Source organism: Protopterus annectens, chromosome 2.part1 (assembly GCF_019279795.1).
Source record: "Protopterus annectens isolate FY-2018-M chromosome 2.part1, PAN1.0, whole genome shotgun sequence".
NCBI lineage: Eukaryota > Metazoa > Chordata > Ceratodontiformes > Protopteridae > Protopterus > Protopterus annectens.
Window position 1 is genome coordinate 953,433,281 of NC_056729.1, and position 14,588 is coordinate 953,447,868.

Genomic DNA, 14,588 nt, shown 5'->3' on the forward strand with positions numbered 1-14,588 from the left:
AAAGGGGTGGCGTAAGCCACAAAACTATGGGCTAGGCTTGTAAATGCCCTCGGGCAGATAGCCTAGTATGAACCTATGAACCTATGAACCTATGAGTAGCGATGGGGGCAGCGTGTGCCCCCGTCTACGCCAACTTGGTTATGTTGGAGTGGGAGAATAGATATGTGTTTAATAGTGCCTTCTAAAACACATTAAACTGTACCTTAGATTTCTGGACGATATTTTTGTAATTTGGGAAGGTAACAAACAGAGTATCAATTCTTTCATGGAATATCTAAACAATAGTACTAATTTTCTCTCCTTTACACATTTCAGTGACGAGGTTAGCATTAACTATCTCAACATCACTATAACGAAGACTCATAATGGTTTCAAGTCTAATATATACCGAAAAGACACCTGGTGCAATGGGTATTTACATTATGATAGCAACCTTCCTTGGGTTCAAAAAAGAAGTTTAATCAAGGGGCAAGCAGTCAGAATAGCCAGGATGACCTCTGAATTTAAGGATTTAACTGGTGAATTTATTTTTTTAGGAAATAAATTTCTGGAAAGAGGCTACCCCAAGGAGTTGGTATGGAAAACACTGGATGAGGTGTATAGAGGCTGGGGAAATAGATATAAAGCATTGTTGGGACAACCTTTTTCTGGAGAGAATAAACTGAATACACAACAAAGTAATAAGTTTCGGGGGACATGTGTCACGGAATACAATACATTTACTGACATTTTTACCCAAATTGTTAGAGCTAACTGGAGTTTGCTTAAAATGAGCAGAGAGTTGTATGAGGTAGTGGGTAAACAACCTACTTTTACATACAAGACAGGAAAGAATTTTAAAAGATTGTTCGAAAAGATGGAAAAACAGGTTAAAACAATAAAGGCAACTAATGGATGTGGCAGATGTAATTTTTGTTCATACATATATAAGGAGGATAGTATACACTTGAATAATGGACTAAACAGTTTAGTGAAATTTTGTAAGGGTAACTAACACCAGAATGTTAGTCTATCTGGCTGTTTGTATAGAATGCAAAGCATTCTATATAGGGAAGACTGAAAGAACATTGAAAGAAAGAATGGGAGAACATTTATACGATATAAGAATAGGTAAGGACACTAGTGCCTTACACAAACACTCTGTTTCCTGTCAGGCTTTCAAGGGTTTTAGGTTTGGAATTATTGACACGGTTAAACAGAATAATAGGGGAGGTGACATGAAAAATGGGTTGTTAAATAAGGAACTAAAATGGCAATTAAGACTGAGGGCTAATACTTTTCCTGGTCTAAACGAATATGTTAGTATAAAGCCAGTATTGACAGCAAAAGCACATAAGGTATGAAACAACATTGTACATTTTTTATGTATTGTATAGAACTTTAGAGATTTTTTTACAATGTGTGCTCATGGATTACTTGACATGATATTAATTATATATTTTAGATAGACACTGTAGGTAATAAGGACTGAATTCATAGCTTGTTGCTTTAAAAATTTAAAAATTTACTAATTGGACTTAATTGACAGCAGCAGTGATTTCTATATAAGTATGGCAGCACTTTTTAAATTTTATCTGATGAAGTCTTATAGGAGACGAAAGCGCTCATCTGCATATTTTACTGGAATTATATAAAGTTTCTACGTTTTTACTGGTGGCCTGGACTGATTCTTTATATTTTTTGAGTTTGTCACACAGTTATAGTGAGATTTTTATCACCTCAACTGAATATATGTATTAAAGCGTCTTCAAATTTTTCCAGCCTTTTGTTATTTGAGTTGACATACTCCTTCAATGTTTCATTTATTTTATTCAGCTCTGGAGTACATCTGACTTATTTTTTCCTCTAGATTACTGGCGGTCATGACTTGTACCAAAGCTGCAGCTTGCACTACTTTTTGGAGAACATCTGCAGAATTCTTCCTGGTTAGTGTTTTCTCCTCACCTTTTATGATTTTCATTCAAGTTCTCTGAATTTCTTTTTTGCTGGCATCCAGGCAGTGCATTTACTAGCCAGTTACTGAAATTTACCCAAAAAGGGAAGTTCATTGGCTGTCTTTTCTGAGTTTCTGTTTTCGCACTGGGAGAACTGAAATTAAGTTGTTACTCAATGTGCAGTCATCTTGGAAGTTATCACTAGACAGTTCTCTTGCACTTTTCCTGAAAGTCCAGTGGACTATTAGGCTGTTAGCAAATGCAATTCACATTTGTCTTTTGAATTCCTGTACCCTTCACATATAAGCTAATTAGTAGTTCACTGTATGCTATTTGAGTAAGAATTTCATCAGCACATCTCTTGTAATTCGTTGCCAGATGCATTGTCACTAAATGTAAGTTTCAAGGGAAGAGATATTTACTATTTCTCATGCCAAGTCTATTTTCAATGTGAGAATGTCTGTCAGTGTCTCTTCTGTACAATTTGAAATAAGTTTTAAATGAAATCCAAGCCTCTGCAACACTTGTAAAGTAAAGAAGAAAATAGTATATACACACTGACAGGTTTGAATCATGTTTACTGTAGTTGGGGAGAGGCAGACAAGTAATGGATACTGCTGCTGGGGGTTTGATTCATTACCCAGCATAGGGCTCCATTTGTCTCAGATCCGGCTTTGTTGACTTTGGACATTTATGCTGCAACAAGTTTAGACCTATACTGAGTGATATCAAATGGGGTAGCGATTCTTGATGACAGAGAAAACACATACAGGTAGAAAATGAGATATAGGCAACCTGCACACGTTAGCTCCCCCTCCAAAAAAATACATTGTATGTAGCAATATTTCTGAATGACTTATGGACTTGTTCAACAAAAGCTGCTACTGCAGCATTTATATTTTCTTTTGTTTAGTTTAATTCATTGGCACTAAAGAATGAATGCAATCATTAATAGGCCTGGATTGTGTAGTATAGTTTAAACATGGTGCATTTTATAACATTATTTCTGAAATACCCTCTTTACACCCTCCATCAAAGGGGTTGACATTTCTCAGTTCATACAGTTTGCATTAAGTGGGGTGGTGAACAGAACTGCCTGAACTTCAGCATCCAGTATATTATTGTTGCATATTACTGTGACACAGCCGTCTCTACAAGACTGGATTGTAAGGAATTTAAGCATTTAGTTAAAAACTCTTATTCTGGCAGTTAGTGCAGAGGACTAAAGCTCTAATGTGTTAATTAGATGCTTCCTTTGGGAAGGGTGCAGGGTTTGACTCTTTCTACCTTCATTTACTTACTGTTGTTATGGTTTGCCAGCCACACAGATGATCTACTTCATGAAATGATCTACTTCAAGATATGATATAGCAATATCACTAGCACACCAACATTTCAATGTAACTTACACAATTTATTTTTGAAGAGTAGCAGCTACTGCATTTACAGATACAGCACTGAAATGCAATGTTTGTGTCAGCAGTCATCGATACAACAGTAATACCTTTTTAATGTGAAATTATTCAGACGACTTGTTTATCTGCAGAGATTGTGCAAATTGATTTGGCATATTTTACCGGGTGGTTAATACTTATGTTCTCATAAAATACTCTTCCATTTAAACTGTGCTACATGTGGCTGGACTGGATCATATGGTATGATGTAAATATTTATACAATTTCATGTAGCTCATCCAAAGCTAGCAATAAAGTACATGTAATTTATTTCTTCATAACAATAAAGGGTGTACATAGTCAAAAAAGTGGCTATAACTACTGGTGGGGGTGGGGTGGCTACCTGCGGATGAAAATAACTTATGCTCTTATCATCTGGTCATTTTAAACAGTCTTTAACCTGGAGTTGCAGGACTATTTCGTGTGTTTGTGTGTCTATTAAGTTGGAATACTTTGGCTACTGAGTGTTTGTGTGAAACAAATTTGAAATGTGACTTCGGTCGTTAATTTTTGACACAGACATCTGAAAATGAATGATGTAGACAACAATGTAGTAATAATTGCTGGCATTGGGGGAATGTCTGTGGATAATTATGTGCACACAAGCTACCAACTGCCAGATGCATTTTTAATGATTGTGAGTTTTCAATGCATTTTCAATAAATGCATGTTTCAAAGGAAGTGAAGTTTACTGTTGCTCATGCCAAGTATGGCTTTCATTGTGACAGTGTTTTGTTTAGGAAATGACCATTGCTTTTTGTGCTATACAATTTGAAATAAAGGTTTTAAATCAAATGTCTATAATAATTGTAAAAGTAAAGAAAAACAGTATGCTAACAGGTTTCTGAACAGTGTTTACTGTACTTGGAGAGAGATAGCCAAGTAATGGGACACTGGGAGACTGGAATGGCTGTGTGTGTGGGGGGTGGTATATTACCCTGCCTAGGGCCCCATTTGACCATGATCTGTTCTCTTCCTCCATGTACAGAAATGGGGAAAAGGGTGTTACGGATGGAAATAGAACAGATGAGGAGATCTTCATCACATAAATGATAACTAAGAAATTATAAAGGATATGGGAAAATGATGGAATGATTATGCCTAAACAACAATGGGAAATAAATAAAGAATACTACTTCCTGATCTCAAAAGGCACAAAACAAACTATATTTATGTAAGAATTGGTCTAAACATAAATAGGTTACTGCTATCTGTTTGTTTACACTAAAAAAGGAAAAAGAGCAATGGATGTAAAATTCACTACAGACGCTGATGATACACTTGTGCTTGAAATTATTAAATGTTTACATATGAAAATTGTAACAAAATACACCCAAAGCACTGCTTAGCTGGATAACTTTTCACTGTTAAATAATATTTTAATCTTAGTGTAGAAAGAATGCTGTAACAGCAACATATTTATCAAAAATGTACCATGCAGGAGGATTGCACAGTATATTCCATAGTGAGTATCCTGTCAGAAAAATAAAAATTTCTCTTACAACACAAAAAAAGATTCCAAGATATCTAAACTCTCCCTGAGGAAGCTGATCTTCCCTTACCTGAAGACAGCAATCTACACCTTTCTGGAGAGAGAGAGAGAGAGAGAAACAAGGTTCCTGATCACAATCACTTGAGAATAGCTGGACAACATCAACTGCAAACAACAGATGCAGTTCTCATGTCCTCACGCTGGATGCACACTAGACCTTGATTTTCCCTTGATATTGTGGCCAAGATCATCATGAAAAGGAGAGGAGACAAGATTCCTTAGACATGTTGGTAGAGCTAGGCTTATTACCGCAATGAGGGGATATTGTGATAAGCGATCCCTCACTGGTGTAAGTACAATTGTGTGTGGATGGGAAAGGTATGGTTGTGCTTGCAGATTTATGCATCATGGGGTACTATGAGGTCAGTACAGTTTCTCCAACCATGGAAAAAAGATAACTTTTTTTTTTTGCTTACAGTAGCTTTGATATGCAACACAGCTCTGTATACTATATATCAGCAGGGGAAGGGAGTTCCAATAATCTCAAACATAGCACCTCCTGTTTGTATGCATCTGGGCTCCTGTAACTAGCTCTTTTGACCCAGCCTATATGCAGGTAGTGTACCTTTTATGAATTGTATATGATCCTGTGGTTAGGTAATTTGCATGGGCAATGTGTGGACAATGTACTCTATGAATTTAATGGGGCAAGAAAGTGTGCAAAGTCTTGCTCCATTGTGTTCATATCTGTATGAACTGCTCAGTAATGCAGTGTTTTACTAATGGAACCAATAGATTACATCACAGTAATGTATTTGTAGGTAGATGCCCTAAAACAGTTGCTGCTCTTGATTTGTAGAAAGACCAACAATAAAATTTTGTAATTAAAACTAATGCTACAATTTGAAGAAACAAACTTAGGTCTTCTGTAGTATTCAGCCAAATCAACTGTACAACATTTTGCTGAAATCTGGTTTTGTCATTGCTGCTCTCTGCAGTCTTCTGGCTATGACTACTCCATGAGTCATGTTACAAGAGTCTACCAAATGGTCCATTTTTATTTTGGGGTGGCACCAGTTTTAGTGCTATCATGTGGTAGCCAGAGGTTGTAATTTAGCAATACCAGTAATACTTACAGTGATTTGGGCCTTGAATTACTAAAAGATTTCTTCATTTTGCTATCTGGAAAGAAGATTGTAGCTCCATAATGACACTGCTTAAGTAAGTCTTTTAATGTGATATCCAGCACCTGCAATGATGAATTCCATACCTTTCAGATGAGTAAGCAAACATCTGAGGTAAGGTCTATTACCTTTATCAAAAGTGTGCAGGAAACTCAGCTGCATGGTTTGTGGTGGACGGGGACTGCGTTTGCGCTGTCCCCTAAAAGAAATAGTGTGCAATAGTACTAGTTGAGATGAGTTAATGTTATATTTATTTTAAGAACACTGCCCTTCAATCTAATGGGCAGCAGCACAAAATAAAAATGATTATGGTCACACATTTTGGTCTGGATTGAGAAAGGGGTCATGGATATGTGCAATATTTTTTAACACTTTTATTGAATTATCACTTGTGACATAGGCAAGCTTAGAGTTGTATAAAAGTAATCAAATCATATCAACATGTTCATATTTACAATATAATCAAACCACATTACATAACTTGTTGAATTCCTGCTGTCTTTTAAACCTCATTCCTCTCCAAACAATTTTCTGCATGTATTCCTCCCACAGTTTCCATATTTTCAGTATAATTTACTCCTGCCCTTTCTAAATATACAACGTCTTGTTCTTTTATCTCGGCCACAGTAATCACTACTGCAAGCATGGTTGGTTTAGACACTGATTTTCATTTTCTAGTAATTGCTTTTTTGGCAGGCACCAGAATTAAATTTAACAAGGCCTTACTATGTGTACGCAATTCAGATCCTGTATTGCAGGTCAAAAAATCAATTTCTTAGTGACTCATTTGCTAGTCCAGTATTCCTGACAGACTACTCTGTAGGAGATTTTTAAAGTCTGCCAACTCATTATACTCCAAGAACATATGATCCTAGGTACCTCTTTCTTCCCCATTACACCTCCAACATTTGCCATCTACCTAAGGACAAATTCTTTGCAGTCTGCTTGGGGTACAAAATACCTATGCAAATACTTCCAGGCAAATATCTTAAATCTTCTAGATTTTTTTGCATATTTGGGAGCCATACATATATCCTCCCATTGTTTCTTTATGAATTGCTTATTTAATCTCTCTTCCCAATCTCTACTGAATTCCTCTGACTGATTCCTATAGTTATTGTGCAATATTTTATATGCCCCATTAATTAACCCTTTTTTAACAGCAGTTTCTGTTCTACAGTCAACTGACAAGTCAACCAGTGCAAATATTTCATTTAGGATCCACTTATCCCTTTCTCTTTGTATACACTCTGATATGAACTCCTGGCATGGACAGTGTTCTCTAGTCTGCAGTCCAAATGTCTTTCTGGCCTCTTCCCATTTTGTTACCTTTGCACGTCTAATCATTTGTTCCCAATACGTTGGTTCCTTTGCCAGCTCCCTCCAGTAAATTGCAGTCCATTCTTGCCTATTCTCTGTACTCCTAAATGCAATCACCCCCTATCAGCAAAATCTCCTATCTCCATTCCAGTGTTGGCTTAGTTCTTGGTATACTTTCTGCTACTTTATGAATATAATATTCTCAAGGATCTGTGTCCAAAATCCCAATCTTTCTTTATTTATTGAATTATCTCCCTTGTTTCATCATCATCCCTTTCCAGTTTGAATTATAGCTTTCCGATTGTAATATGTATATGAGCCTTAACTGTGTAGCTCTAAAATATCGCTTTAAATCAGGTAATCCAAAACCTCCTTGTTCTACAGGAAGGATCAACTTACCCCACTTGACTCTTGCTCTCTTCTCCTCCACAGAAAAACATTCATCTCTTTACTAATTACTATCCACAACTTCTCTACTGGTTCATAAAAATATGCCTGACCTGTACATAAAACTAACGGGACTAAAAACATTTTTACATGTCTTGCTATCCATATCCATAGGCAAAAACTTTTGGTTTTTCAGTTTTTGTATTACCTTTTGTTTAGTCTCTTTCCAATATTCTTAGCTGCCATAACAGAATCCTTTTCTAATCCATACTCCTAAATACTTCGTTTTATCATGTCTCCATAAACATGGGTATTGCTGAACCATTTCATGAGTGGGTACATAGTTTACAGCTATAGCCTTTGTTTTATCTTCATTCATTTTATATCTCCCCAAAAATGGAACTGTCTCAGAATGTTCTGCAACACTGAGTTGTCCTTTTCTGGTTTTATTAGATTGAAAATAATATCATCTAAAAATGAATCCAACTTTTCTTGAATACCACAGCAATTATATCCTTTAATTTCCGAATCCGTTACTTTCTTTACCAATGATTCTAAACACAAATAACAAAGAAGAAAGAGGACACCCCTCTCTTTAGACAGAACGTATCAAACAGGAACCCTCTCATTTTGATTTGTGCCTCTGATCCCTTATATATCCTCCTAATTAACCTTATTATTATATCAGGACATACATCGTGATGACTACTCTAGATCATTCATCCAGCAGCACTCCATTACAATCCTGCCTAAACTCATATAATCTAAAAGTAGAATTAACTGTCAGCTAAGTATGGTTTGGCTCAACTGGCCTATCAATTACTTACTTAAAAGATTAGCTACAATTTCTTTTTGGTTATTATGCTATTTTCTCCTTCATCACACTGTAACTTTATGTCGATTTTGTTTTCTTTAGAATTCAGCCTTAGACTGTGATGCTACAACTTAGGAAGGCTATTTCATAGTTATGCAACTGTCTTCCTGGTAAGTCATGGAAACTTCTAAATTATCTAGAAAATGTATTACTTCTAGGGCAGCCCTGCACTATAGGAAAAGTTAAAACAGAAAATCTGAACAGCAGCAATACCCAAGTTAAAAAGACCTCTCCAAATATCAATCAGATAGAAAAGAATGATTAAACAAGTTGATCCATACCTGACACAGGAAACATATCCAAATCCTAACTAAGCATACTCCATGATTGCAAAGATGGAGATGTTCCAACGTATTATGTTGCTAGACAAATTAATGGATAACACAGTGGGGCAGCCACATTTTTATATAAGGTTCTGGTTGGAAAGTCTTATCAAAAGGCTTTAAATACATTAATGCTGTTAAGACATTGCTGCAGGTTCATCCCTTATGTTGTTTATCTTCACTCTATTTTGCCATATTTTATCAAGACTAAATAAGGGTCCAAGAATTCCATTTGCTTACCTGCTTACCTGTAAAATAAAAAAGTCACATTTTAATTATTTAGACTCTCCTAATATTTCTGCACTAAAGAAAGGATATACAAAAGCTGACTATAAGCTTTTACATAAAATTTTGTTTCCATTCTTTAAAGAATTAATTGCTGAATGAGAATTGTGAAACAAAATGAACTTACATTTTCTGCATTAACCAGGCATGCCACACTTTGCAAGGGGCAGAATGTATCAAACTGGCTATAGGAATATCCACTGCTGGGGTTCCATATCACATACTGGTTCTGTTCATAAGTCAACACATATGTTGTCTGACCCTATAAGAGAATGTTAAATGATAACATGGGAAGTAAACTAAACTAAAATTAAACAGCATTTAAACTTAAAATGTTTATGAATATTGCTGAAATACATTAAATGACTACTGCATGTTAGCATTACATGTTAAACTCAAAGTTAAAGCATTCACAGTTGGCCAGAGTGACTGTGTACATTCTATTAAAACTTTGAAAGACTGCAAAATTAAAATTTGTTCTAAAAGCTATGAATTAAAAGTAAAACAGTTATGTTTAAACTGGGCACTGGTGCAGAAAGCAATATCATAGCACAACTTCCATTTTTGTGTCTAAATTGCTATCTGAATGAATAAGTCTGCACTCATGATTTATATTATCATTCTGGGCACTAGCTAAATAAAGCCACTGAAACAAGTTTAGTTTAGCTATGCGAACAAAATATTGAATACAAGCTATCATTTCAGATATCTGCTTTCCAAATTCAACTGCAGTAACCAAATATTTTACACAGAGCTTGTGTCACTTTAGGCATGATAAAGACGGCTCATGCTAACAATATGAAAAAGTAAGCATTTTTCTGTATGCAGAGTGCAGAATTTGAAGAAAATCTAAACTCTTCTGTCAAACAACTCTCTGCTGCATAGAAATGCAGTAAAATTTTGTCTGTGATTAGTACCCATAATTCATGAACAAGTACAGAACCACAACTGAGACAGCAAATTAGTTGTAGTCTCTGAAGCTCAGAATTTAAATGATACTATACAAAATGTCTGACCTGTTTGCAGTCTTAGAGTATTTAAACATTGACTACAGCTGTCTTTTACATATTTGAGTTCCTCAAGCAAAATGCTCACCTACGCATTTTAATGCAAGCATACTTAAATTCAAAGTATAATTTCTAATTCTAACTATGCATTCTCCAAGTTGCTGTAGCTACACTGCAGTACATATACATATCAGGGAGTGGGATACATCTCCCATGTTGGTTCCTCACCAAATATATGCAATCTGAAAAAATCAGGACTTCCAAGTTGACTGCACACCGAGTAAGAGATTAATTTCAGCTCTCCCATCGTAAAAACAGAAAACAGAGCCAGTGAATTTGCCTTTCTGGGTAAATTTCAGTTACTGGCTAGTAAGTGCAATTGCATGGATGCCAGCAAAGAAGAAATTTAGAGACCCTGAAAGAAAATCAATCAGAAAAAGTAAGGAGAAAACACTGGCAGGGAAGAATCCTGCAGCTTTTCAGCAAACTCAGTTCAAGCTCCAGCTTTGGTGTAAGACATGACTTCCAGTAATCAGAGGAGATGATTAATTTACAGCTTCAGAGGAGCTGATTAATTCAGAGCTTCTCTGTGCCTGGCTTGGACATCTGTGATTACAAGACCCTGGATTGCATCTAAAGCCTTCTGTAGACCTACAAAGCTTATATACGTTTTTTTTTGCACTTGCTCTAGCTCAGTACTATTTAACAACTCTGTGTTGCATTTATTGATTTGCTTGTATTTATCACTATTTTTCAGCCTGCACTTGTTAAAGAAACACCATCTGTTTGTTACTGTACTGCCCTTAGGTCATTGTAACAATATCCTGATATTTCCAAACCTCTTCTGATACTGCAAAAGCTGATCTGAGTTTGCCAAAGTTCTCTTGAGTTTGCCCAAAAAAATGTTCTGTGTTTTGCAGAAGTTTTCTTACATATGCACACTTTTTTGTGTATGTTGGAACATTTCTCAGGGCTTGTGAACTTATTTCCAAGAATTCCTGATACTGTAGGAGTTCTGCCTTTTGTTGAAAAGCATTTTTGTTACTGCACTTGATCTCAAAACCAGCTTGTTTTACATTAACAGAGTTTTATTCTGCACTCTGGTGGCAGCAGAGGGCTGGATTCAACCCATCCAAGTTGGTAACTGGTGGTGGAAGGCTAGTTGTGCCTTTATCTGACTGGTCTGAGGGCTTAACTGTGTTAAAGTATTTCATGCTGCTGGTATAAAAGACTCTTATTTGTGCATCATGCAAAAGTAGTTACCTTTGCATATATATATATATATATATATATATATATATATATATATATATATGGATCTACTACTTTTGATCGACAGCACATTTGATCGAAACTCATTTGATCGACAGCACATTTGATCGAAAACCAGTATTCATGGCAATTAACAGGGATTTGTCCCCCTCCTCAAAGTCTTGTGACCCTGGAGTTGATATAAAAAGGTGGGGGGCACAGCTCCCCACATTGGGGGATGTGGGGGGGGTGAAGACACCCATCTAATTTCCTTTAAAAGAAGAAAATAAAAGAAAATTTATATATTTTAAACGAAAATAGGTGGGGGGCTTTGCACCCCACACCCCCCTACCTTTATACATCAACTCCAGGGTCGCACGACTTTGGAGAGGGGGACAAATCCCTGTTAAATGCCATGAATACTGGTTTTCGATCAAATGTGCTGTCGATCAAATGAGTGTCGATCACATGTGCCGTCGATCAAAAGTAGTAGATCCATATATATATATATATATATATATATATATATATATATATATATACATATATATATATATATATATATACTGAAACTTCTTCAGTTTAAAATCCTCTATAGGAAAGCTTCTTCATAGTCTCCCATTGTTCATAGCTGCTTGAAGAGCTGCCAGTTTGTGCAGACAGCAGCACCACTGCAGGTCATCCTACAGGATAATACTAACACACTCACTTAGGACTTCCAAAATGGCTGCACATTGAGTAATAGCTTAGTTCTAGCTCTCCCAGTGTGAAAACAGAAACTTAGCAGGAAAAAGACAGTGAACTTGGATTTCTGAGTAAGCTTCACTAAGTGGCTACTAAATGCACTGTCTGGATGCCAGGAAAAAAGAAATGCAGACGACCTGAAGGAAAATCAGCTAGAAAAGGTGACAAAAAAACACTACAACTGGGAAATGTACTGTAGCTGTTAAGCAGTGCAAGCTCCAGACATGACTTCCAGTAACCTTGAGGAAAGTATATAGCGATTGCACATACACTTGTCTAAAATAAAAGTAAATGGAGTACATCAACTCAAACAATAAAAAGGCTGGAAAAAAATGGAAGAAGCTCTAAACAGATACTCGGATAAGGTGATAAACTGCAAACCCCAGAGGTCAAAATGAAGAAAAGATTGGCTGAATATGAGATTGCACAAGAAGAGATGTTTCAACAATAGAATTAGAGGACAGAGCATACAGAGGAAACCTGAGATTTTCTGCGGTACCTGAGAAGCTGGAAGGAACAGACTGCATTAATTTCATGAAAGCACAAATAAGTATCTGGACTGATATTCCACAACAGGAATTAACTAAAAGGACACATCATGTGTATGCTTCAAACCTAGCTATGAAAAAACAACCTAGGCCTTTAATAGTAAAAATGCAATCTTGCCAGCAGAAGGAGTTGATTCTTACAAAACTGAGGCAGAAAGACAAAGTACTAAAAGCGGGAGACAGCAGAGTGTTTGTGGAAAATGACTACTCATTCTACAACAGGCAGAAGAGGAATACATTTATTCCATTATTCAGGGAATGTAGAGAAGCAAACATGATATTCAAACAGCTGTACCCAGCTATCTTCAAAATATTTTCCTTGGAGGAACAAATTAATTTTCAGATGAAGTACATGCTAAGGAAGAAATACAAATGTTTGTCCAACAAAAAGTAATCTGAAAAGCAGAAGGAGATTCTGCTTCTTGTTCTTCTGGTAATAAAGAGCACAGAGAGACTGTGTCAGTGAAACCTTCCCCAGTGTTTAATGGAAAATGCTTGAGAGGGGAAAAATCACAGGAGTTAACTAGAAGAATCGAGACTGCACTGGAGATGAAACAGAAACAGGGTTTGGAAGATGGAAATTAACAGGAATAGAATAAGAAAATCTGGAAATATTGGATTTCCATGGACTCTGATAAGCTTGCAGGGGACTCTAAAGCATATGCCCCACTTCATGTCATTAATGTTCAGAAAAATACTCTGGGGGGGGGGTTAAATGCAAGTAAAACAAACTTTTTTCTTAATAGTACTATATAAATGGTGCACGATTTTCTTTGCATGTTATAAAGTTTTTTTCCAGTTATCTTTAAGTGTAATGGGGATAAATAATGTAAATAGGTGCTCCTGTTTTTTTCTTTTTTTTTCTTTTTCCCTCCTTCTCTCTTTCTCCTTGTTCAGATTTAAGAAATGTCGGCACTGCAATGTAAAACAAAAAAAAAACAAAAAAAAAAACAGCATGATAAAATAAAACGTAGTGCACTTTTTCTCATTCCTGCATAGGGCAATGAATGTGTTAAGGACATTAGCTTTATATAGTAACAAGTTTTAAGAGAAAGCAAGTAAATAAAAAAAGAATACTAAATATTATAAGTTTTTTTTTCCAGTAAACAGTTTTGTATTTGGTTCTCATGTCTCCAGCAGGCAATCTGATAAGGAGAAATGGCTTAGAGAAAATGTTTTCTGAAAGCATTCAAGTGTTTTCCCAGCTCAGAGAACTATAAGATAAGGCAAAACCAGACAGCACACAATAGAATCACAGATTCTAGCATCTTAGCATGGATAATCTTTCTTTTAGTTTAGCTCGAGTCTGTGTGTGTACTGTCAGGTTTGGAAAATGTGTTCCTATTAGGAGGGTAAAACTTCAATATTTGAAGATGTGCTTAGTTTTGTGTGTTATTATTAAGTTAATAGGTTTTAGGGGGATATTGGGTGTGTGTATGTATATTTTAGTTTGAGGGTTTTCAATAAAACAAAAAGTTCTGCAAGATGTGACATAGGCTCAGATGGAGCTGACAAGAAACAAATGTATAAAAGATTAACCTACCAAACAGTGCATACATGTAACAAAAAAGCTGCTATACATAAAAGGTGGGAATAATAATCCCTCAAGAATATGATTCTTTCTATAACATCTTTAAATGTTAATGGTCTCAAAAATAAATACAAAAAAAAAAAAAAGATTAGTGAATTATATTAAAAACCTAGAGTGCAAATAGCTATGCTACAGGAGACACACTTGGAAAGAACTGAACACAAGAATTTGATAATGAAAGGTTTTCAGGATGG

General features: G+C 35.8%; 1 protein-coding gene across 1 annotated transcript in view; it reads right to left on the minus strand.

The window, feature by feature from the left end:
• Positions 1–14,588, minus strand: part of CC2D2A (coiled-coil and C2 domain containing 2A) — a 3,655,067-nt gene that overhangs the window by 318,036 nt on the left and 3,322,443 nt on the right. The window contains exon 32 of the mRNA XM_044062582.1: positions 9,381–9,515. Within this exon, the coding sequence (XP_043918517.1) occupies positions 9,381–9,515 (135 nt within the window). The remainder of the gene's footprint in view (positions 1–9,380; positions 9,516–14,588) is intronic.